The 24,269-nt window shown below is 56.9% G+C and overlaps 3 protein-coding genes across 22 annotated transcripts in view; 2 read left to right on the top strand and 1 right to left on the bottom strand.

The window, feature by feature from the left end:
* Window positions 1-6,943, top strand: part of GALNS (galactosamine (N-acetyl)-6-sulfatase) — a 49,843-nt gene extending 42,900 nt beyond the window's left edge. The window contains exons 14-16 of one of the 20 annotated variants that reach the window (XR_015700370.1): window positions 2,883-3,082; window positions 3,882-3,958; window positions 6,285-6,943. Coding sequence is in view for 1 of the 20 variants with exons in the window: in XM_009477408.2 (XP_009475683.2) it covers window positions 2,883-2,969 (87 nt within the window). In the remaining 19 variants the exon portion in view is untranslated. Of the gene's footprint in view, window positions 1-2,882 lie in introns of all 20 variants that reach the window. The other 19 variants (XR_015700367.1, XR_015700366.1, XR_015700368.1 and 16 more) reach the window with 19 other exon arrangements.
* A 4,880-nt stretch (window positions 6,944-11,823) lies between these two features.
* APRT (adenine phosphoribosyltransferase) lies at window positions 11,824-15,831 on the top strand. The gene is made up of 5 exons (XM_009477486.2): window positions 11,824-11,924; window positions 12,159-12,262; window positions 13,127-13,260; window positions 14,197-14,275; window positions 14,420-15,831. The coding sequence occupies exons 1-5, from the start codon at window positions 11,845-11,847 to the stop codon at window positions 14,560-14,562; spliced, it is 540 nt and encodes a 179-aa protein (XP_009475761.2). The 5' UTR covers window positions 11,824-11,844; the 3' UTR covers window positions 14,563-15,831.
* A 534-nt stretch (window positions 15,832-16,365) lies between these two features.
* On the bottom strand, window positions 16,366-22,137 carry CDT1 (chromatin licensing and DNA replication factor 1). Its single transcript, XM_087738880.1, has 10 exons — window positions 21,677-22,137; window positions 21,156-21,320; window positions 20,846-21,063; window positions 20,150-20,344; window positions 19,894-20,039; window positions 19,493-19,596; window positions 19,029-19,217; window positions 18,488-18,622; window positions 18,206-18,407; window positions 16,366-18,107 (listed from the first exon to the last, which is right to left on the bottom strand). Exons 1-10 carry the CDS (start codon window positions 22,037-22,039, stop codon window positions 17,944-17,946), a joined length of 1,881 nt encoding a protein of 626 aa, XP_087595006.1. The 5' UTR covers window positions 22,040-22,137; the 3' UTR covers window positions 16,366-17,943.
* Between the last annotated feature and the right edge of the window lie 2,132 nt (window positions 22,138-24,269).

The following is a 24,269-nucleotide window of genomic DNA, read 5'->3' as shown; positions in this document are numbered from 1 at the left end:
CAAATGCTGCTTGGTTTGTTGAGAACCTGGGAAAGAAACTGGATGGTTTGTAGGAGGTAAAGTTGTCAGATGACAAGAGCGTGTGTAGTCTGAGGGGATGTGCCTGTAGACTGACACAAAATAGTAACAGGCAAAATCTTTCTGACGCTTAAAATATCTTGTGAAACAGTCAGTACCTGCTGCTTAGGGTCTATCTCCAGACAGACAGAAAAGTACAAAATATGGAGCTGTGTCTCCTTACTAAGGAGGCAAAGATCTTTTTTAGCTTTGTCACATCTTTTTATTTTTGGATGTTAAGTAGGAAAAAGATTTGAAGCACCATTGTTTCTGTGTTGTTTTCTTTCATTATTCAACTTTTCCCTTAATAAACACTGTTCTGTGCTCCTCTGGGACCTTTTGGGTTCAGGCACTCTCCCCAGTGCCTGGCTGCTGCCAGAGACCTTCACTGGAAAGGCATTTCTTCTGTGCTAATTCCAGCTCCAAAAGTAGTTCATAAATTGTAGACGTGCTCCGCTCTTCTGCAGCTACCCCGGTGCAGTGTGCTTAGGTGCTGTGAAAACATCTGCTCTCCCTGTTTGCCAACACCCAGTGTCTTTGGGTTGCATAATGGAAGAAGTGCTGGACTGGAGGTCCCATACTTGGCCCCGTACCCCAGCCCTCTCCTTGGGGCTATTGAGAGTCAGCCTTCTCCCTGAGCGTGCCTTGGTCTATCTCAGTTGGGTAGAAGTTTTGCAGACCATGGGTTGCCGCTTCTGTTTTGGCTATGGCGATGTCCAGGGCTTGGCCAAGTCCAGTTAAGCCTGCCTAGTCTATAAGCTGAGGCAGATAGTGACTGCTCCGGTGCTTGGCCAAGCCCAAACCAGACCGTTCAGGCTGTCTGGGGCAGCAAGCCCTCCCCGGTGGGCTGCAGGCTATTCGAATCCCAGGAGAAGTGTTCAAATCCCAGCAGGAAACTTTTTTTACATTATGAGTTTTCTATTCGGTGTGAGCTCCTAACAGGCTAATTACACGGTCGCAAAACTAAAATAAACAGGCACCGAATTATTGCCTTTTGAGACCGGAGGTGAAGGTAACCAAGTCTTTTTGGAGTGATCGTATTGCTGGGGTTGATTGGGCCCTAAATCTCTCTTTGGAGGATGCTGGGAGATAAATATCACCTACTAGTACTGTGCCCAACACTGTCTTCTGAGTTCTGTCACCCGTTTATTTGATATGGGCATTTAATATCCTTTCTGGGACAGCGGAGAAGAATTGTCTTTACTTCTCCATGAGCAAAGCAGATGGATGGTTTTGTAGCTACTGCAGTCCTGGGATTGATGTAAGCACAGCAGCAGCAGCCCTCCTGAGCCCGGGAGGCGCTCGCTGGCCCATCTGTGGTGGATCCCACCAGCAGCGCAGACGAAGCTCCCGCCGAGCCAGCTCTGCTGTGTTTTCCTCCTGTGGAAGAGTAGGAGAAATTGCTCCATGCAGCGGAGCCGTGCTGGCTTGACTGCGTGTTTGACTCGCAGCACGCATGGTGTCCTCAGGGCTCTCAGCACTTGCAGATCCAGGAAAGCCGGCTTGGACTGCGAGACTGAAGCAGATACAATTTGGGTTTTGTTTTTCTTTTCTTTTTTCCCCCAAAAAGAACAAATATTTCATTTGTTTCTTTGGATCTCCGTTGCTTCTACAGAGTGGTCAGGCATCTGAAATTTCCAGTGGTGGTTGTGCATTTTAAAATTGAGAAATGGATTTAGAAAACAGCATTAATTGTTCTTAAACCGTCTGGAGCCTTTCGTGCGGTGAGGTGCCTTCTGCCAAAGCTCCCCTCTGTGGTCTGCTCCTTCTGCAGAGATAGCTGGTGTCTCACTGCCATCTGTTGTCAGCTGCACGGAATAGAAACCTGCTCTGGCATTTTTTCTGGGGTTAAGCTTTGTTTTTTGGCTCTATAGGAATTTACTTCCAAGAAAACATAAATGACTTGAAGGATAAAAATAAATAAAATGAAAGGCAATAGGTCAGAGCTGAACTGAGCTTTAAGAGGCGACAGCAGGAATCTCCCGTGGATGGATAGACCTTGAGAGAGGGAGGGACAGAGAATGAACGCGAAAGATTTCTGAAGGCAGAATGGGGATTGTAACCTGCCATTCGCATCACCGCAGTCCCAAATTTTACATCACAAAACCCCAATGAAATTGAAAAAGTTCTTTTATCCAAATTTCTTCTGTCGTTAATCCCTTTGGAAACGGAGGTTTGTGGTGGTTTTCCTTGCTGACGTCATTTCTCTGTCGTACAAATACTGGAGAAAGGTAGGTCAAGAAACACAGAAGCAAGGGAGGCAAAGAGTTTTGGTCTGCATGCACTGGAGTTGTCTTATCAATGCCTCCTACTCCATCTGTTCGTGAATTCAACCATCAAAATGCTTATTAGCCATACAGGCATTCTTATCTCTCTGACACCCTTGGCCTTCTGTTGCTTTTTGCTTGTTTCCTCAAGAAAGTGCATGGATATCTTAGTGCTAAGAACGATAGCTCTTTTCTGGATCCCAGAAAAATTGGGGATTTCACCAAAACCTCATGGTCTGGTTGCTCCATGCTGCCACAGGAAAGAGGAGGTCAGCAGAACTCTAGCAGACTGCGTTTGTACGGGAGAGACCGCTGTATCCCAGAAGAGGGAATCATCTGCTGCAGAAGGATTCGTAGTCTTTCCTAAAGCTTTTTTTGAATAGCATTTGGAGTTGGGAAGTTGATGAGCCGAGGAGCATTAGCTGCAAGAGGAGTTTCATTTTTCAAGCAGGACATAAGGGCGTCTTTGTGAGAATGAAAAGGGTTGGTTAGGGTTAGGGCTTAGCAGGTACTTGGTGTGACTCATCTTTCTGTATATTTTTTGTTTGTTTTTAACAGAATTGGTCTCCTCCAGGCTGTGAGAAGCTAGGGAAGTGCCTGAAACCACCCAAGTCTGATCCTAAGAAGTGCTTTTGGCCTCATTGATCTTCTCTGCAGCCCTCAAGAGCTACACAGAAGAGCTATAACCAACCGCGCATATCGTTTACAAAGCATGTCTTCTCATGTTGGCACTCCTGTTTACACAGGAAGGGTGTGATGTATGTATGATATCATCATTTGCTCTTCCAAAAAGACCAGTGTTTATATTGCTAGTGCTCAGGGTTTAGCCTGTACTCTTCTGTTGGTTTAGTTGTTTCCGTAAATGGTAACTTTTCAGTGAAGACTGTTTCAACTGTAAAAGCCCTCTGCACAACCACAACTCTGCCACCACCTCAGAAACGCCACGGATGCACCTTTCCTCTTGCTCCCTCCGCCCACCCTGCTCTCTCGAATCATTGCTCATTCAGGTGCCCCGACAGCAGCCAGGGGCGACCGTTCAGGAAACCTAGAGCCGCCAGAAAACCCTGCCCAAACTGCCCTCGTTTTGTTTGCCCGTAACTTCTTGTTTTAACCTTTCATTTCCATTGTGAACTCTGGACACCAATTTGTTTTTCCTTTCTTCCTAAACTTGCGAGCACTGGGTGCAGGTGTACGGCCCAGACCGCTGCTGCGCATCGCTGGGTGCAAACAAGCGCTCCCTCCTGTTCCCAACTAAGGGGCTGGCTCCAGGGAGAACGCCCTGCCTTCCTTCCATCCCTAGCTGCAAACATTCCCTAGGTAATGGTATAAAGAAATTTGAAGATAGCGTTTGTGTAAGTATTGCCTTATTGATGGTGTGCAGGATGTTCTTGGGGAGCTGGGGGTCTGCTGTTCATTTCAGGGGTTTTCTTCGTTTCCAAAAATCCGAGTCCAAATATGGTTTAAGTCACGCTTCTCATCTCATGATCGGGGCCCAGCCAACTGCAGGCTCAGAAGTGCCCGTTTACATCAGATGTTAACTCTTGACCCTGTTTCCAGCGCACGTTCTCTGAGGAATTCTCCTTGTGCAAACTTTCCACAGCCTGCGTGGAGCACTTCTTTAAACAGAGTTCATGGTAAATGCCGATCCTTTGCACAATTTCACATCGCAAATTTCTTATCTGCTTTTGAGCCGGTTTCACACCCTTGGCTATTGCTAATAAACGAGTCTTGAACAAAACCGAGCAAGGTTACTCTGGGGCTTCAGGGGAGTAGCTAGAAGCAACCCTGAACATGGTGTTTGCACCACCGACAGCTCCGCTTCCACCACTCCGGTATTTTATACAGTATATGTGCCCTCTCCGTATGGCCTTGTGCTGCCTTGGGAAAAATCGAGGTGCTTTGTACCTGTAAACAGCCCTCATTCCTTCCCAAGCAAAGCTTGGGGCTAGCTTGAGAGCTCTGCTTCTTTGGTAACTGCTGTGCTACTGCCTGCTACGGGCTTCTCAGCTGCTTCTTCTTACCCTCCCGGTAATCCCAAATGCTCTCCTTCTCTCCGTTCCCATGGTTTATGCTACCTGTAATCCCCTCCACAGTAATTCCTAGTGTATATCTCATGAAGCTGGATAATCCTATAAGATTGTAATAAGAACAGCACTTGAGTCGGCTCTTACTGCTCCACCTCTCAGAAATCACAGCCAACATTTCATCAGCTGGCAGAGCCTCTGAAGCTCACTGTGCGTCTGCGTTTGTTTATAGTCCAAATGTCTTAGATGGCTTATGATGTTCCTAATTGTCCTTCTAGTGTACCAAGGCATTTCCAGCTCATCCATAACATTTCTCCTTGTTTTGACGTAGTGTGGATAGCTCAAGTCTTGAGAGATTCTGATCAGCCAACAGTGAGAAGGACTGGTAGGAGGACTTGCAGCAGTCGTGTCAGCACAGGAGACCACACAAAACCAGTAACTTCCCAGTTTCTGGCTGCTGTCCACCTCCACTTTAGTGCTTCTGTCACGCAGCAGCGTTCAGAGCCCCGCAGTTCACTATTATCAGCAGATAAAGATACCACCAGAGGAGGGAGTCTGTCGCTACAGCTCCCTGAAAATTGCTGTCAGCCCTGGAATAGTTGTGAACATGTCTGCCGCGAATCGTACCGGCGCCTCGTCTTTCTGCGTGCTGCTTATTACGGGACCACGTCGCCGGATCGCAGCCCATCGGCTGAGCGCTAGCCCAGGCACGTTTCTCAGTTCTTAGCATTTGCAGTATGCGCACCGTGAGCGTACTGGATGCCTGCTACCCTGTGTCCCCTGCCTACCACTTCGTTCTTTACTCTTTCACAGCTTGCAGTCGCTGCTTTTCCCCTCTCTCTGTAACTTGCTTGGACAAGCCATCCTGGTCTCAGCACACACGGTGGTCGTCTGGTTACCCGGCGCACAAACTCCTCGTTCCTCATTGAAATAACCTCTCAGTGCATAGATACTGGTTGTAAACTTTGCACTAGAAAGCTGGCTGCTATAAGTGAATTGACTTGATGTCTGTTTATTATCTGCTTCACGTACATTTATTATAAAAGATCAAAGCTTAATGTGAAGAAGCTACTGCTTTAAATTTAAATAAGAATAGTAGTTTTATGGCTGGATAGCTAGGATGAATTTTAAATCAATACTTTTCCCAAAGATGTACAGATTTTAAAGTTGTGAGATGAAGAACTAATGAAGAAAAATAAACTAATTTATCAGAAATGCATTATACAATTTGCCTGTGCGCACCTGTAAAACAACCGAATAACACCTTGCTTTGGGACAGTCTCACAGATACGCCTTCCAGATCACGGGACTGACTTGGGTTAAAAATAGCTTGTTTTTGTTTCCCTGTATTATTTTTAACGTGGATCAATTTCCCAGCCCACGCAGCTGCCCAAGCCCAATTCAGAGGCTGGTGCGGGGCCCAGGGGCCTACGTGGCCTGAGGGGATGAGCGCTGCCAGCCCGCGGCGTGAGCGTGGGGCAGCCCGCAGCGTGAACGTGCCCCGCGCCTTGGATCGCGAAGCTGCCAGCGCGTCTTGCCACGTCTGCCCTTAATAATTATCCCGAGCCTCTGACCTGAAGTTGGTCCGTGCGGTCGCTGCCCGGTTTTGCGAACCGCCCGTACCGGGGCAGGTCGTGGCGTTGCAGGAGCTGCCCGTGGGACCCGCCTGGGGCTGCGTGTGTGACAGCGGTCGAGAGAGGAGTGGGTCTGGTGAGGTTTACTGGCCGGTCGGGGACCTGCACCAGTGCAGCTGGTTTGTTGATGGCTTCCTTTCTCGAGCTGCAAGACATAAGAGCTAAAGGAAAGATGATGTCTGTCTAAGACTGCTTCTATGTGACGTTCCTTTCTTTATATTTAAATACATCTGCTAAAAGCTTCATATCTGCTTGGGCTAAGAGTCCAAGGAATTTCTTTCTTGCCTTTAATTTCCAATTAGCTGAGCCTCTCGAGTCTCCCTGCTCTGCCCCTGAGGCTGTGTTATCATCCGACCCTCCATGCAGAGAAGCTTCTGAAATGGATGTAACTAATAATCGTGGAAAAAGTCCCGCTGCATTTACAGTCCCTGGCTGCAAAAATGGAGCCTTGATTTAAAATCCTGCAGCGACAAATGGATTATTTCGGTGGCAAATTAGTCTCTGTGGACCAACAATTTGGGGATCTGAACACTGGAATTGGAAAGCAGAAGATCAATTCCGAACACTTAGAGCCAAGGTTAATGCCCTGCAAACTGTATTGAGTGCAGTGATGAAAGATAACGTGCCTCTGCGTTTGAAATGGGAAGCCAAGGAACACAGTATTCAAAGTGAAAACGGGCAAGTTTGGAACGAGAGCGAGCGGTACCCGCGTATTTGCTAACAAAACGTTACGCTGTGGCTGGGGACTGAGTTTTCAGGCAAGCGCTGAGGATGACAGTGGGCTTTTAGTAAAGAAACTGGAATTCATATCGCCGAGGAGGAGGCCGTTGAACCTGGGACGCTCGCTGCCGCGGGGAAGCCGGCAGTTCTCGGTACCTGCCGAGTCGAGCCTTTCCTGAACGCGGCGGGCAGCTTCCAAAAGCCTCCTGCTTTCGCAGCACAAAGCGGACGAGATGAGGATCTCCCGAAGGCTGGAGAATACTCTTTTTTTTCCCAGTGAGGACATCTTTGCGGTCACTGTGCGAAATAATTTCAGCAGCTGAAGAAAGACCTCTTGAAGGTGAGAATGGTTTGAATCGGGGCTTTCAGGGGCCAGTTTATTGTCCGCAGAGTTGCCAGCAGCCTCTCCGGCACAGCTAGATGAGAAATCTCTCCCCATGGATCTTGCTGTTGTCCTCAGCACTGGGAAACTTTACAAACTACATGCACTTTTACTCTCCAAGAGTTACTCTTGAGTGCTTGTTCAGTATCCAAATAACTGGTTTGCAGTTAGAGTGGCTTGTTTTCCATTTCTCTTAACAGTTACAATACTTGGAAATAGCCTTTTGCTTTTGTTTTCTGCTAGTATTTGATGTGAGTTTTTCGTATGTTATCAGAAGGCGACACGGCGGTGCCTCTTGAATTAAACTGTTAGTTTTTAGGAGCAGTTGTAAGGGAAGAACTGAAATCCCATTTTAGGTTCTTTTTTTTCCTTTGGAAACTGGCTATTTTAAACACGGAGAAAAAACTCCATTTGCCTGTTTTCTTTATATCCCCTTCCACCGTTTATAGTTCTGTTGTTGCTCAAAGTCGAGTTTGGATTATATAAATCCTAAATAAAGGTGGATCCCTAGCCAAAAGCCTGTGGTCTCTTAGGGGTGTAAAAAAAAAAAAACCCTCTGCCATCCAGCTATCAAGAGAGCCAGTCTGGCAGCTCTCTATGCCTTTCTCCCTGCTGGAGCCACTCAGTACCCTTCTGGGCGATAGGGATGTTGGTAGCACGATTCCCATCTGAAAGGGATAGGGGCTGAAAAGCCCGTCGGCCCGTAGCGGGGAACGCGTGCCAAATCCATTAGCTCTGGATCGGCCTCAAAATCCCCTCCCGGCTCGGCCAGGCTGGCCAGAGAGAGAGGGGGTTTGTGTCTTCTCCAAGGGCCATGGGTCACCATCCTGCTGCAGCGGGTGCTGGGTTCGGCTCCGTGCAGACGAGGATGCTGTGGAAGGGCAGAGCTGGTTCACGATGCTTTCGCCTCTTTTAGGGGGGACAAAGCTAACTCGCTACTCGGTACGGACGCTTCGGTCGCGAGCCCAGGGAGCTGGCCGGGGAACTGCATTCTTCTGCTGGTGAAATAAGATAGTTCAAATTTGTTTTTTAAAAAAAAAATGGGTTTAAAGTGCATGCGTTTCTAAAGCTGAAATTGAAACGAAACGTTCCAGCGGATTTGAAAGGAAATTTTAGTTCTCATTTCCCCTTGTGGGCTATGTTGAAATTTTGGGCATTTTGTTCCACTTCACACTGAAGTTTTAAAATCCTTAACGGAACAGAAACTCAGCACAGCTCTTCTAATTGCCTGGTTAAGCTGATTAGAGCTAGCTCTCAAGCTTTTATACCCCCGGTTTCTATGTTCACCAGCTAATAACATCTCTCATATCAGGCTCTCAAAGTCCTTTTAAATCACGGACTATCTCTGTCTCCAAAGGAGAGGCAAACGCAGTGTCCCCCTGCTACAGAAGCCCCTGGGGGGTCCGGACCCGAGGCGGTGGCTCCTGTGCCAGGCACGGAACAGCCCTAAACCTCTCCGAGCCGCAAGCGGATGGCGGGACACCTCCCCGGTGATATTCCAGAGCCCAGCTCCTTTGACATCACATTTGGAAATTGGTCCTAGGAAAGTTCTTTTCAGATGGAAATTGCAGTAGGAGTCGGCACTGGTTGTTTGAAAGGTTGAACAATTACAGGGAAAGCTATTTTACTTTGGATGTTAAAAACCAGTCCGTACTGGTAGGTGCAATTCATAGCCTTTGAAATGGAGGATTAATGAGGTGAAGCTCTGACAGAGAGCTGAGAAATGTTGTTTTTTTAAACACGAGCTGGCATGTGGCATAATTTCTGGCAGCTGAATCATTGCAAGTCCGATTTGGTGTAACCTTTGTGCTCTTCCTGGCAGAACTGATGGTGTCTGAGCGGCCTGATCCCGCGTCAGAGGAGGAGAGATCCCCCCGGCTGCTTCCTCACCTGCCTGCCGGACGCCAAGGGACCGGTGGGAGCCCTCGGCAGCTCGTCCCGGTGAGAGCTGCTGGTTTGCCTGGGGTGGGTTGGCACGAGGGGGCTGGGAACCTCGCTTAGCCTCAAGAAAAATGTGGTGGTGTCTTCTGATTGTGTAGGAGGGTCACAAGCAAGAAAAGCGTGATGAGGACCCCAGCTTACGGCTCCTCCGTTAGTGAGAGGCAGAAGGCAGGGGTACCTGGTGTTTGCACTGCAGGCAGGCTGCAAAAGAGCCCTTTCCCAGCTCCTGCTTATTTCCATGGATAGGCAGATAAATTCCATCACTTCCATCCACCAGGAAGAAGAGGAGTTGCTGGAATAGCTCATTGCCTGGTATCGTGGCTGGTAAGGTTACAAGAGAAACCCTTCCAGCTCATCCCAGGGAGCGAGGGTGTTGCGAAGCCTCTGTTCCAGCGGAAGGCTGTGTGCTTCGTCCGTCTTTGCTTCACTGGAACAGCTGTTAGAGAGGATTTTTCTGGTGCCAAAGAGATAATCTGACTTCAGGGAAAATCTCAGCCTGTGAGGGAATGGAGGAGGCACGCTGACCTCCTGTGTAGGCTGTCTCTGGCAACAGAGCGCTTAACAAGAAAGGGAGCAGCCCGTGCGCTGGCCTTTAGCTCGTCCCGTTTGCACCTCGGGCTGACATCCATTAAACCGGTGCCTTTTGGTGCCTGCAGATGAATTAGGGAGAAAATAGAGCAGTGGAGGATTCAGCGTGCGGCAAACGATTCCCGAGGGTTTGCACCAAGCGCTGGGAACTATGCAATGACACAGGACGTGTCGGGTGCTGGATGTGGGCAGAACGGGGTGCCCCTCGTGAGCCGTGCTGTGCACACATGAGCCCGACACGGCTAAGTTGGAGAGGAGACCAGCTTCTCCTCCTGTGCGAGAGCCACTTCTTGTAGCTGGGAGGACCCACAGAGCTGTTGGGAGCAACTGGGCCAGCAAGAGTAGGAGAAAACAGCTCTGCGTTCGTTACCAGGCTGCTTGCAGCCCTGAGCAGCCAGCCCAGGGCAGGGGGTCGGCACCAAATCACTGCACAATACCTGGCCAGCTGCTGGCACGCCGGCACACGCCTCCGAGACAGGCCCTAATGGCTGTCCGGAGGGTGTGGAGCCGAGGCATCCCCGTTGCAGCCGCCGGCAGCAAGCACTGAGCTCGGCCAGGGGTGTCGCATGCTAGAACTGCCTTTGCTTTCTGCAGCGGGGGGTTCCCAGCTGCATTTGGACCAGATCCAAGCCGTATTTGCTAATGTAAGAGGAGATCTGTACTCATTCGGCGCTACGTCTCTTCCCACAACCGATTTTGCATGGACAAATGGCTATTCACCCACCGGGCGATGGGAGATAGGAGCTGGGTGAGGGTGCCCCGACCTGCAGCACGCCGATCGCCGCTGAGCTGTTAGACCGAGGGTGCGCAGGCTGGCAGTGTTATCATCCCCCACGAGTGTAATCCAAACCAACGGTTTTAACAAACACAAAATGCGATTCTGGGGGTTCACAAGAGGTGACGAGAGACAGGAAAGCAGGAAACGGTTTAGTCCTAACAAGCTTGCTGTCTATGCAAGGCGGTGGGCAGGGGTGAAGGGGGGTGGCAGTGGAACCCCTGGGCATGGGAGTCCTTTCCGAAGCTGACTGGGGCAAGGCAGGGTCCCAGGGCTCCATGCACCAGGGAAATACGGCTCCACACGCTGCAGGTACCAGGGCACTCAGAGGGGAAGCTGGGGCTCCATACACTGGGGTACCAGGGCTCCCTGCAGCAGGGGCACCCAGCCTCTGTGCACCGGGGTGCAGAGCACTGCAGGTGTCAGGGTAATGTGCATCGAGGTAGCAGGGCTCCCTGCTTTGAGGTGCTAGGGTGCTGTGCACTGGGGATACCTGGGCTCCATGCACCAGGGTACCAGAACTCCATGCTGCAGGGGTAGCAGGGCACCATGCACTGAGGAGATCGGGGCTCTGGGGGCTGGGGTACCAGAGCTCCATGCACTGGGGGGGGGGGGGGGGGGGCAGGACTGGGGCTCTGTGCTCCAAGATGCCAGAGCTCCGTGCACCTGGAGACTGGGGCTCTGTGCACTGGGGTATCAGAGCTCTATGCACGGGGGGACTGGGGCTCCATGCACCAGGGGGGATCCATGCTCTGTGCATGGGAGTGCCAGACCTCCATGCACTGGGGAGGCTGATGCTCCGTGTCCTGGGGTACCAGACCTCCATGCATTGGGGTGTCAGGGCTCCATGCACCAGGGGGACTGAATGCTCCGTGTCCTGGGGTGCCAGGGCTCCATGCATTGGGGGTCAGCGCTCTGGGGTACCAGAGCTCCATGCACTGGGGGGACTGGTGCTCGGTGTCCCGGGGTACCAGAGCTCCATGCACCGGGGGGTCTGGGCTCCGGGGTACCAGAGCTCCATGCACCGTGGGGACTGGTGCTTCATGTCCCGGGGTACCGGAGCTCCATGCACCGCGGCGACTGGTGCTCGGTGTCCCGGGGTACCAGAGCTCCATGCACCAGGGGGACTGATGCTCTGTGCCCGGGGGTACCAGAGCTCCATGCACCGGGGGGTCCGGGCTCCGGGGTACCAGAGCTCCATGCACCGGGGGGACTGGTGCTCCATGTCCCGGGGTACCGGAGCTCCATGCACCGGGGGGACTGGTGCTCCATGTCCCGGGGTACCAGAGCTCCATGCACCGGGGGGACCGCTGCTCCGTGCCCGGGGGTACCAGACCTCCACGCACCGGGGTGCCGGAGCTCCGTGCCGGCGGCACCGGGCGACGACGGCGGCGGAGGGCCGCCCCCCGGGAGCCCCGCCCGCCCCTGCGCGGCGGCTGCGCAGAGCGGGGCCGCCATGACCGAGGAGCGGCTGCGGGGGCTGCGGGAGCGGGTGCGGCCCTTCCCCGACTTCCCGGTGCCCGGCGTGCTCTTTCGGTGCGGGGGGGGACGGGACGGGACGGGACCGGGATGGGGATGCAGATGCAGATGCAGACGCAGATGCAGATGCAGACGCAGCAGGGACGGGGCCTTGCTGCCAGCTCCCCGCTGCCCATCCTTCCCCCTGCCTGCTCCTGGCAGCACAAGGCAGGACCAGGGCTTAAAGAGCTCGGTCTGGAGCCAGCCCAGCCCCCGGAGGTAGCTAACTCCTCTCTCCCTCTCTCTTTGCAGCGATATCAGCCCTTTGCTGAAGGATCCTGCAGCTTTCAGGACTTTGATTGATCTTCTAGAAGATCATTTGAGGGTATCTTTCCCCAAAATCGACTTCATTGCAGGTGAGTCTTGGTTGAAACATCTCCGAGGCCAGCGCAGGGCACCGTGGCCTCAGGCTGCCCGGGCGGGAGGCGTGGGGAGACTCCTCTGCTAAATACTGTAGCCCATGGACATTATAATCACCCCAATGTTGGCCTCTTAACACCAGGACGGGTTATACCCTTAACCCAGTACTGCAGTTTCCTGAAATACTGGTTTTGGATGTGGCAGACGCCATCTGATGATACCTCAGTGCCAATTTCATAATTCATTGCTTTCATTGTTAAAAAAAGAGTCAGGGAGTACTGCAAGCCTGACATCAAGTATTACAGGCATGCCTGTAAGGTCTCGCACAGTCCCTGTGGCAGGCAGACCTTGTTTTCCCATGTTTTCCTTCTCAGGAGGCCTTTTCTAGCCAACAGAAACAGCCCTTGTGGCCTTAACGTATTGCAACACACCTGTGAAAGAGGCTGAGGATGCCTGGGAAGGCAGTGCTTGGGCTGGGCGATAGCCCAAAGTTCAAGGAGTCTAGCCCAAACCTGGTCCGAGCGCCTCCTGATAACTGAAGTCTGTCCCCCCGTGCTGCAAAGTCCTTGGCCGCGTGGCCAAACTGATAGCGGGGCTTAGCCGAGCTTATCTCTAATAAGAAGAGCTAGAGGAGTGATGGGGGGATCAATGCGGTGCCCCGAAGCCCGTCAGCAGCACATTTGGCCAGCACAGGCAGTGCGGGAGCGTGGTGGGCTTTTTCAACCCATAGAAATGACTGTAAGAGCAAATTGCTTCTAGAGCCCCCCCCGAGCACAGGAGTATAAACCTGGGGTATCGTGCAAAGACACCCCCAGTCGAACAGCGCCATTCTGAGTGTTTGTGCTGCTCTGCTCCCCCAGGCCTGGACTCCCGCGGCTTCCTCATAGGCCCCCCCCTGGCTCAGAGACTGGGGATCGGCTTCGTGCTGATACGGAAGAAAGGGAAGCTTCCCGGCCCGACCGAGTCGGTCTCCTACGCCCTCGAGTATGGCAAGGTAATGCCTGGGGAGGAGAAGAGGGTTTCCAGGCTGGTGGATGGAGGGCCGGGGTGGGTGTCAGCGAAGGGACGGGATGATAAAACCAGCGGGGTGGTCCCCAAGCTGGGTTTCGCAGCCGGCGCTGATGCCACGGGCAACCTGGCACGGCACAAGCTTCAGGAGCCAGGCGCTGAGCTTCACCATACCCCAGCACGGTGGCTCCCTCCCTGAACCACGAATGTGTGGCTTGTGTCGGTGAGCTGTGATTTTTGTGGGAGCTGATAAGACTTGGTGCTAAATTGCTTTCTTTGGCTTGAATTCAGGGGCATGAACATGGAGTATGTTTCCCGCTCTTCCAGTAAGTGCTATAAGTAAACGCCTTTATTGCATGGCTTCAAAACAGAGCGCTCACCTCCTAACACCACAGCCTCTCTGATTAAAGAGCAGAGGTGTAAGCCTAATAACACGCTACCGCTGGTAACTAACAGCAGCCAGGGACCGGCAGCAGAAACGCCAAACCCAGGCGTTATTTATGAGGATTGGTTGGGCCAACCCCAGCATGGGACAAGCTCATCTCGCACAGGACGTGCCTGCAATGGCTTGGATCTGGCTTGGTGGAGCCGTCAAGGCAGAGCACTCCAGCCCAGCGCCTTACAGGAGCTTTTCCCCACTGGAGAACTGTTTCGGGATGAGGTTTCATGATGGGACCATAACTCACTTGATGAATGTTCAGGATCTTGACGTGCCAGAGGGTTGGCCCAGCAATCACCTAACCCGCTATATATTTCCGTGGCACTCCGCTGTAGCTGGAGTATGTGTTTTGGGGCTTTTAGGTGCTGAGTGTTAAGGTTGATCTCGCTGAAGACTTGTCTGCATTCCACCGTGTGTTAGCAGTTTGCAAAGTGTTTCTCTGTAAGGCAAGACTAAAATGAAGCTACTCTTTCCACCCTGCAGGCTGAACTTGAAATCCAGAGCGACGCCGTGGAACCGGGACAAAAAGTAGTTATTGTAGATGACTTGCTTGCAACTGGAGGTGAGAGAAGCAGACGGTGTTAGAGCACGTGTAACCCATGTACGCCTGCCTTGGTGATGGCGGGAGCGGCCGAGGGGTTTGAAGCTTCCCTCGGCGCTGCTCCTCGAGTGACGATGTTTCTGCTCAACCTCTTGTGTCGTGCAGGTACCATGCATGCAGCCTGCGAGCTGCTGAAGAGGCTGAAGGCTGAAGTCCTGGAGTGCCTGGTGATCATAGAGTTAAAACTCCTGAAAGGGTCGGAAAAGCTCAAGTCCATCCCTTTCTACTCTCTGCTGCAGTATGACTGAGGAGGAGCTGGGAGAAGGGGACGCACGCCCGGAGCTGTGCACAAGTTTGGGCTTTATGCAGTGACTCTTAATGTCACGAGGGGGTGGGCAGGGGGGGGAACCTACGATTTTGATCCTGGCCAGATGCTATGCCATTTTAAGTCCTGTTTATTTTCTAAGCCACAGATCAACGTGTGTTGAGTGTAAGGATCCTTTTGGGAGTTCATCCTTTTGGGGAGAAGGAACAGCCTGATTATTTTGGGGGATGGAGACCAAGATGCAGCTTCGCTGATTCTTTTTTTTTAGGAGACCAAAGTGAAAATACTGCTGCTGAGGCAGGAGAGGTCTGGTAGCTTTGGGGGCCCAGCATTCTCCTTCGGTTGAGCCGTGCCTCATCAGCCTCCTGGGAACCTGTTAAAAGTTTGCCAAAGAAACACAAAAGATGGGCAAAAAGTGATTATTTGTCTAAGGGATAAACCCCTCTGTGTTTGACCTGGGAGGATGGTCTAGTTGCTCTCTGCTGTTGCTCACACCGGAACAGGTTTTTCTCACGTTAAGGTAGTGCTTGTTGAGGAGAATTAAGTGCCTGCCCAGCCCTGTGTCCTGCAAGCGGGAGGCACCCAACACAACGGAGGTTGCTGGCGTAGACGAGCTCCAACGCCATGCCCGCCTGCGGCTTGGCTCACGGTCTCCTTCCCTTGAGACCGTAAGAAGCTGAAGGTTTCCTGTAGGAAGCCGTCTGCCTTCCCTCGGTCCAGGGTAGTTCTTAGCGGTGGATTTTGCAAAACTAGGAGCGGTGATGAGGAGTAGCACACCGCTGGGCGCCAGGCGGCGAGGAAGGGGGCCGGGCACGTGCTCAGGGCTGCTCACCGGCCTTCTGTCCGGCAGCACTGGCACCTACCAACGCCTGCAGCTCCAGCCAGGGCTGGCAGCTTTTGTTTAGCACAAATTCCCCATCTACTGCAACATACCTGCCTCCCTCTGCTGCTGCCTCCCCCCTGCTGTGTTCTTGGGGCATCGGCACGTTGACAAGACGATGCCAGTTCGGAGCCCGTTCTTGGTATGTTTGGTGTCGGATGAACGCAAAGGTGTTAGTTGCAGCCGAGCTCCGGCGGTCTCGCTCGGGTTGTGCGATGGATGAGGCGCTCCCTATTGCATGGTTCAGTTTGGTCACAGGAGTAGCTAAAACTCGGTGTGCCAAAACTTTCACATGCCTGAAAATATTGGGGACTGTGTCCCTGTCCTACCAGGGGCTGCACTCACTGCTAAAATAAATGTCGACTTATTTTTTCTAAACTGTCTCAGAGCTGTTCTTGCAGCCGAAGCCGTTAATGACCCTTGCGAGTGTCTTCCTCCAAACGCAGGCCATCAGGAGAGCAAGGCTGTGGTGTGAGCCTCGCCACCCCAAATGCTTGGAAGGAATCGCTTGCCCGGACTGAGCAGTTCAGGTATCTTTTCTCCAACCTCTAGCCAGACTGGGGTACCCAAGCTGGTCCTGCTGGGTTGCAGTGGAAGCACCCAGTGCCGCTGGGAGCATAGACCAAGCCCCCGCAGCTCAGCTCGCCTTCCCCACCCAGCACGTGGGGCTGCCGCACACCCTCCCCTTGCACTTGTAAGGGCTATTACGGCTATTTTTGTCACCGTTTCCTGAAAAGCCACTTCAGTGGCTGCTCGGTTTGCGCTGAGAAACACCATTCCCCCGGGAGAAACCTACCCCAGGGCACTTGTTTTCACAGCCAGCCCCTGCGCGGAGCCAAGGGAGGCAGCGCCTCGAACGCATACTTGGCACAAGGAGAGGGTCCCTGCTGCGAGGTAGAGAAGGGAAAAATTAGTTCCACCCCAAAGAGCCGTGGAAAGCAGCTGCGCGCTGTGGAAGCGAGCGTAAGCCCTGCTGGTGCCAGAGCTGGCTGCGTGCGGGGCCAAGGGGTGACATCAGGGAACGCGGGGACAGTGCTTTCGCGTTGGCCGGGCTGCAAGCAACCGTTGATGTCATTGCACAGGGCTGTGCAGGGGTGGCTTCCAGGCAGGAGGAAGGTTTTTTGTCCCAAGCAGCAGAACAGGAGCTCGCTGCGAGCTCCCCTGGGGCACGCGCGCGCCTGCCAGGCTGCCGAAACCAGCTCCTCTGGAAACCAGCTCCTCTCCTCCGCAGTGAGCTCCGTTCCGATAGCCCAGCCTGCACCCAGAGCCCAGCCTCACACCCCAGCCCTCTCCACCCCTCCAACCTCCAGGCTGGGTTTAAACCCTCCTCCCTGGAAACAGGGCTACCTCTTGCCAGCAGTGCCGGCCAACTGGCTTGCACGATGGCAAGCAGGGTCCTGGAGGAGGAGTGCCTGCCTGCTCCCTCGATCCCAGCCTCCGAAAGCTGGTGGAGAAGCTTCCCCAAGACCAGCGTGGTCCCTCACCCAGAGGGATGAAAGACCTTTCCATGCAAATCCTCGATGTCCCATGCTAAAAGCAGCCCAGTTTGGCTCAGAAAGCGGTGTGAGGTGTGCCCGACGTGGCACTGGGCAGGGGCTGCTCCCGCCGCCTCTCCTGCGCCCACGCTGCCCGCCCTGCCACGAGCGCTGACCCGACCCGGCTCTGCAGCCATCAGCTCCCTCTTTGTCCCTCTTCCCAAGCCACTTCAGCCCAGTGACCCAGCCTTTCCCCTGGGAAAAAGCCCACCCCAGCCCTGCCTGCTCCTGTCCCCGCAGGAGCTGCTCCGCAGTTCCCTATTTACAAAAGCTGCATTCAGTTCCCTGCAAATCCACGCTCACTTTTTCCAGTAAGTCTTTCTCCAGGAGCTGGATGACGACCCAGCCCTTCCCTGCGTGTGCCGGCCGGCGCCAATTGCCATGGAGAACCGCGGGGCTAACGCGGCGCAGACAGGCAGCTCACCGAGGACGAGTGCTGGGTTAACACAAGTCAGCTATATTTAAAACATTTAATACAAATATGTTTTGACAAGTCCTGTAGTTGTTTCCAGCGAGTGCTGGAGATGCGTTTTCCCTCCCTTAAAAACAGAAACGAGGCCCAGAGCTCCAAAAACACCAATTTGTGACTTCTTCTCTCACTCCTTCCCTGCCTGTCACCCTCTCACCCTGCCCAGTCCTGCCTCCACCCCACCAGGGCCCAGTTAATGGAAGAAACCTTCAGGAGAACGCAGCAAAGCCGAGAAGAGGCTACGAGCTCCTCTTTACCACTCGCAATCGCAGGATTGCCTGCCTTCAGCTCAAGGGTTAGGGGAACTACAGTCCTCATGGGCCCCGGGGCAGAGGAATTAGTTAAATTAAGGCGTTTTGCTCTTCCTCAGACATCCCTGAGGACGAGCTTCCCGTCAGCCCACACCGGATCCTGGTGCGCAGTCGGGATTTGCTACATTTAGAGGAGATTGCACAGGGGAAGCCTCGACCCTTGGGGGGCTCACAGGGCTTCTGCCTCCTTTGCCGCCTTGGTGAGCCTCTCCGTGATGAGGCTGAGGTCCTTCCCTTTGTCCAGTTTGATGTAGGTGTCCGTCCTGATGGCGTGGATCCCCACCCAGTCGGGCAGCAGCTCTGCGAAGAGGCGCAAGTGTTTCTCCATCTCGCCTGCAAAAAAAGAAGCGGCAGCCACCGGGTCAGAGCTCAGCCCCTTCCTCCCGCAAAGACCCTCCCGCGCGGGCGAGGAGACCCCCCAGCTTTCCTACCGGGAGGCATCTGCGCGTCGTAGCTGTCGGCCATGCGGGCACAAGCCACCTCCATGGTCAGCGCCTGTTTCTTCTCGGCCACGAAGACGTTGCGCAGGATGCGGGCCATGGCCGGCAGCCGCCCCAGCATGGCGAGCCGCTCCTCCTGCCGCGGGTCCCGCGTCATCAGCGCCTGCAGCTTCTGCGCCTCCTTCGCCCGGATCTTGGGGAGCAGAGAAGATGGGGTGAGACACGGGCAGGTCCCCCCGGCACTGGGGTTAGGGCCAGGACCGAATTACTCACCCTCTCGAGCAGCGCCTGGGAGACCCCTTTCAGAGCACTGGAGGTGCTGGCAGGGGACGGTGCTTTGGAAACCACCGGTTCCCCCACACCGGCTTCAGCGGTTCTTACGGCCAGGTTGGCAAGAGCTTTTTCCATCTGCTCATGTGGAAGAGGGAGGAGGAGTTGGGTTACAGCTGGGAGCCGCTCGCGCTGGAGGAAGGAGAAATTTCCCCTCTGCCGCCCCCGCCACTACCCTGCAGCCCAGCACGCCTGACCCGTCCCTGCCCGACCCATCCCGGCCCGCATGGAGGACAGCTTGGGGTGCTTCAGCTCCGCTCCCAGCCCCACTGACGGCTCCTCCAGCCTGAACCCAGTCCTACACCACAACCTGCAGCAGCAACAGCCAGGCTCGCATTCCCACCTGCCTCCATCTTACAGTGCTCCGAGTCCTGTGGCTCTGAAACGATCCTTCCCAACCGCTATCCGGTAACATCTTCCCGGAGAGACGGCTGGTTTGAGGTCTGCCAGCCGCAGACGGAGCCAGACCCCGGTCCCAACTCACCTTGGGGGTCAGCATCCCCCGAGCCGTGCTCAGCACCTCCTGGGCCGTGGTGAGCCTGTCCTCCTGGGGCGGCCGCGGCAGCTCCGCCGGGCTGATGTCTGGCACCTCGTCCACATTAAAGCGGGGATGCCAGCGGGTCAGCTTCTCCTCCGGCACCACCATGGGAGGGCTGAGAGCGGCCAGGAATGCCTGGAGAGAGGCGAGAGCTGTGTCACGGTGCCTGCGGGCCAGGTATGGGGGAGCTGGCCATTGCCCCACGCTCCCAGCATGGCTTGGAGGAAATTCAGAGCCAGGAGAGATTCCAGCTGCCATCCTCCCCCTCCACACCTGCCTGCCAAGAGCATCCCACGGGAACCAGCGATGTCAGTCAGCCTGGATGCCAGCCCGCTCCTTCCACCCGCTTCCCTAGATAGGGACCAGAGCAACCCCAGCCCCCAAAAGCAGAGGGTGCGGGGGGTCCTCACCTTGTGGTGCTGCTTGACGATGTTCACCAGGTTGCGGTTGAACTCCTTCCTGCGCTCCAGCAAGCGCGACGCCGACAAGTGCGGGCGGCCATCCACTTTCTCCTCTGCAAGGAGAGACACCAGCGTCACCCGGGGCATCTCGGCAAAGCGCGGCAACGCCGCGATGGGACCCAAACCTCGAGAAGGACAGGATCAGAGCCCCGCCGCGGGGCTGAGTCGCTGCCAGTCACTGCTCTATCACCCTCCCGCTCACCCCAAAAGTGTTTTTTCCACTTCCAACACGCCGTTACGCGTCAGATAATTATCTAACGGACCAAGCGGAGAGCATCCCTGGGGATTCAGGGATCCCAGCCAGGACCCAGCACGCCCCAGCTCTCGGGGTCCCCCTGAGCCGTACGCACCTTCCCCCAGCACCGGCTCCAGCGTGAGCTGGTAGTCAGACTTCTTCACGCTGCTGCCGAAGGTGGGGATGTTCTTCTCCTGGCGCAGCCTGTACGAGGCGGGGTATACCGCCTTGATCTGCCCCACGTGCCGCTCCTCAAACTGCCTGCAACGGCACCCGGAGAGGTCGGGAACCCCAAGGGCTGACACTAGGGCATCGCCCCCGACAGCTCCAGCTGGGACCCCGAAATGGGCTCCCCGCTGCTGCCAACTTACTTGCGCATCATGTCCTGGACCCCCTGCTTGACCTTCGCGAAGGTGATGGTCTCGGCGCGGTTGAAGAGCATCCCGGCGATGGTGTCCATGCTGCGGAACATCTCCGCCAGCACCTTGAACTTGTAGGGCAGCGTGAGCCCCGGGGGCAGGTCCTGCGCGAGGGCGTGGAACCGCTGGTACGCGGGGGGCTTCTCGCTGCCGGGAAAGGAGAGGGGTCAGGGTCCCCCGACACACAACAGCCACAGGCTGCAGTCAACCCAGCGCTGGGGTGGCCCCGAGGGTGCAACCGGGGACCGAGAGTGGCTGGGACAGGGGTCCCACTGCCAACAGGGCTGACCTCGGAGCCTAGGAGCTGCGTGCCCACCCTGGTTAGGGGAGACCCCTCTTCTCCCCTCACCCCAAAACTCTTCTCTGAGCAAGCTGTGCCCATACCTGGGTCACATCACCCACCCTCCATGTCCTGGGGACGTGGGTGCCCCAACACTCATGGCAGAGTCAGGGTGGCTTGGACTGCGCTTGAGTTTCGCTTCGGCAAAGCCCTTCGCAGGCAGCAGGGCCAGTCAGCGCTCCCCCAGACCTCGGGCCCCCCTCACGGGGGTGGGAAGACCCCTGCAAAACCACTGCGGGGCTGCGCAGCGCAACAGGGCTGTGGCAGCCACCGGGACAGCCTGATAACCCTTCAAAGCTGCTCCTCACCCGGCCTCCGCCGCAGGTGCTGCTGCCCCGGCGTCCCCGGACGGCTGCGTTGCCGGCGCGGCTCCGCTTCCCGCTTTCTTCTCACGGATCCGCAGCTCCAGTTGCCGCATGTGCTCCAGACGGCTCTGCAGGTCGGTGCTGACCCTGGCGGGGACGGATGGCAGCTGGGCCAGCGCCTTCACCCTCCGCAGGCGACACCGCAGCCCGGCCAGGTCCTCCTGGGTGGGGAAGGGGCACAGGGTCAGAGCAGGGCTCGCACGGCGCCAAGAAACATGAAAAACGGGAGCAGAAAGCTGGGCTCATCCCGTACCCGCTGCAGGCGCCTGGCTGTCCCCGGGGGGGCTGTGCAGGGCTGTGTCCCCCCATCCTGCCCCTGGCCAGGGGAGCGGGCGGTGCTGGCTGGGGGGTCCGCTGCCAGGTCCAGCGAGGGTGGCGTTGGGGGCCGAGCAGTGGCCGGAGGCGAGGGGCTGGCGGCCTGCGAGAGAGCAGAGGAGCGTTAGAGGTTGCCCCGGGGATGTGCGGGGAGACCACCCGCCGGGACCCCCCCTCCCCGCTGTGTCCCCCCCATGGCTTTGCACTGGGGGCGGGGGAAGCCGTAGGAGGGTCTGCACCAGGGGCAGGGGGCAAGCGCTGGGGGGGGTCTGCATCAGCAGAAAGGGGGTCAAGCCCCGGGGGGGGCTGCACTAAGGGAGGGGTCAGGCCCTTGCGGGGGGTGGGGGGTCTGCTCCGGATCCAGTGCCCCGGTTTTACGGTTTCCCCCCCCCCGCCATCCCCATTTCAGGGCCGCAGCCCGGGGAGAGCGGAGCACCCCCGACCCCGGCAGCTCCCTACCGCGGCCGGCAGCCCCGGCTCCGCATCCCGCTGCAGCTCCAGCCTCTTCCGCGCCGATTTCCCGCTCGGTTCCCCGGGCCGGGCCCCGCTCGGCGGCTCCGCTTCCATCTCACGGCGGCTCCGCTTTCTGCCCGCCAGTCCCAGCACCGCTGGGGAGCCGCTGCGGGCCGGGGTGCGGGGCGAGCCGGGCAGCGGCGGCGGGCGGGCGCTGAGCCCCGCCGGGGCACCACCATCCTCCGCCTCCCGGGGCACCGGGAGCCCGGTAAGGGCGGCCTTGAGCCGGCGGCCGCCGCCGCGCTTGGCCGGGGCTCCGGTAGCCGCCTTGGTGCGGCCGAAGAAATCGGTGAGGCGGAGCTGGGCCATGGTGGTACCGGTACCGGTGGCGGTCCCGGCGCGCCGACACGTGCACCCGTTACCGCGCGCGCCAAAGCTTCCCCACTCGGCGGGAATCCGCGCGGCCGCAGCACCGCCCACCGGCGCGGGGGGAGGCGCCGGCGGGGGTCACGTGGGGCGGAATTGGCGCCACGGAGCTCTTAAAGGCGCCGTGCCTCCCTATAGCGGTGCTCCACGTGGGGGGCCGGGAGCGGGGCTGCCCGGTCCCGGGGGGCGGGCGGTCAGACCCGGTCCCGGGGGTCCCCCCCGGTGTTTGGGGGAGCGGCTGGTGCACCCTGTGCCCAGGGGACGGAGGCTGCCCGGCCCTCGGCTGCTGCGGGGTACGGGGGGCTGCAAGCTGGGGGGACCCTGAGCGGGGGGAGAGTGGGGCAAAAGCAGGGCAAACAGCGTCTGAAATGGCGCTGGCCCCCGCCAGCCCCTGGGCTGGTGGTCACCCCTCTTATCTGCTCGCCCCAGCACGCTTGGGGCCGGGAAGCGGCTTGTTTCCAGCTTGTGTGGGGCGAAGCCCTGCCCAGCTCCCGGCGAGGGCTCTGCGGTGGCCGTGGGCTCCCTCGAGGGACGCTGCCACTGCTGTCGCCCCCGGCATCGGCGGGTCCGGTGCTCCGGCTAGGGCCAGCCACGGAACAAGGGGCTCCAGAGGCACCCCCTGCCCCGGCATCCCACGCCATCCTAATGGCACTGCCCGGACGCGGGAGAAGCTTGCTCGCCCATAAAAAGCCTCGCCGGGCACTCAGGCCATGCCCGCAGCACATTATGGGGCCGTGCCATTCTCCAGCATCTCGCTTAAAGGCTGAGCGAGGCCGGCAAAATGGAGCGGGGCCACTCAGAGCCGGATTCGGCTACGCGAGGCAGGGCTCTGGGGTGCTGTTCCCCTCGCCCATTTACTTCCCATAGCCTCCATTCCCAGCCCGGCTGCCGGCTGCGGTGCGGCAGGTGCTGGCTCTGGGCTGGGAGCGAGACGCCGGCATGGGCGCCATGCGCCACCCTTTCCTGGATCCCTTCTGGATGGGGGGATGCAGCCCGCGGCTTTTCCAGCCGTAATTTCCGTGCCCGGCTCTCACGGATGTGGCGTTAACACAGAGCCCCATGGCTCGGCCTTGACAAGCATTTTATTTATGTGAGTGAATCTCTTTGGGAATGAGGCTCCATGCGAGAGGGGCCGAGTCCCTGCCCTGAGGGTGCTCGGGGGTGGTTTGGGCACCCACAGCCCATCCCGGCTCCCACGAGGAGCTGTGCCCAGCAAAACTCACCTGGACACGCGTGTTTGGGGGCTTTCAGGCTCATCTTGCCTGCAGTTCGGGGGCTATGGCGTGGGCAGCGGTGTCGGGATGGCGGCGGCTTCTGCGGCACATCTGGGGTCCGGGCCTGGGCGGGGGGAAGAGCCCCGAGAGCGCTGGAGAGAAGAGAGCGGAGCCGGCCGAGGTGGGGAGCGGGTCGGCAGCGTGCCAGTTGGATGCCAGTTTATTAAATATGTTCGGAAAACAAATGCAGGGAAGCCAAAGAATGCGGAGAATTTCATGGGCCAATGCTTCCCGTGCGGGGCCGGCGGTTACCAGCACCGCCCAGGGGTGCCCGCTGCCCCGCGGCTGCCGCTGATGCGGCCCTCGCCACGGCTGTGCCCAGCGCCTTCCCGGCCAGGGCTCAGCTCCGGCTGCGGCCCCGAGCTGAGCTCCTGGGGTGCGTGGCCGTGCATTTAGCTCCGCAGGGTGTGCAGGGAGCACCCAGCTCTGGGGACACGGGACCGTGCACCCAGCGCCGGGGATATTGGATTGTGCACCCAGCTCCGGGGGTGCAGGACCACGCACCCAGCTCCGGGGACGAGAGGACCGTGCACCCAGCTCCGGGGATGCAGGACCATGCACCCAGCTCCGGGGACACGGGGCCACGCACCCAGCTCCAGGGGTGCAGGACCACGCACCCAGCTCTGGGGACGCAGGACCGTGCACCCAGCTCCGGGGATGCAGGACTGTGCACCCAGCTCCGGGGACACGGGACCCAGCTCCCCAGGTGCAGGGCTGCTCCCGGGGGAGCACGCCCGAGCTCCCCGCTCCCGTGCGGCGCGGTGGCTGTGCGCAGCGGCTCTCTGCCTCGTGCTGCATTGCTGCCCTGGCTGCAGGAATGCAGGCAGGCATTGCCGAGCCCGGAGCGGAGCACTCAGCCTCAATTATCTCCGGCCTCTTTTTTTTTTTTTATGAAGCAA

Source organism: Nipponia nippon, unplaced genomic scaffold, assembly GCF_047370975.1.
Source record: "Nipponia nippon isolate SJK-2023a ecotype South Korea unplaced genomic scaffold, ASM4737097v1 scaffold_7, whole genome shotgun sequence".
Taxonomy (NCBI): Eukaryota; Metazoa; Chordata; class Aves; order Pelecaniformes; family Threskiornithidae; genus Nipponia; species Nipponia nippon.
The sequence above is the reverse complement of the archived record's forward strand: the minus strand, read 5'-3'. Positions and strand labels throughout refer to the sequence as shown.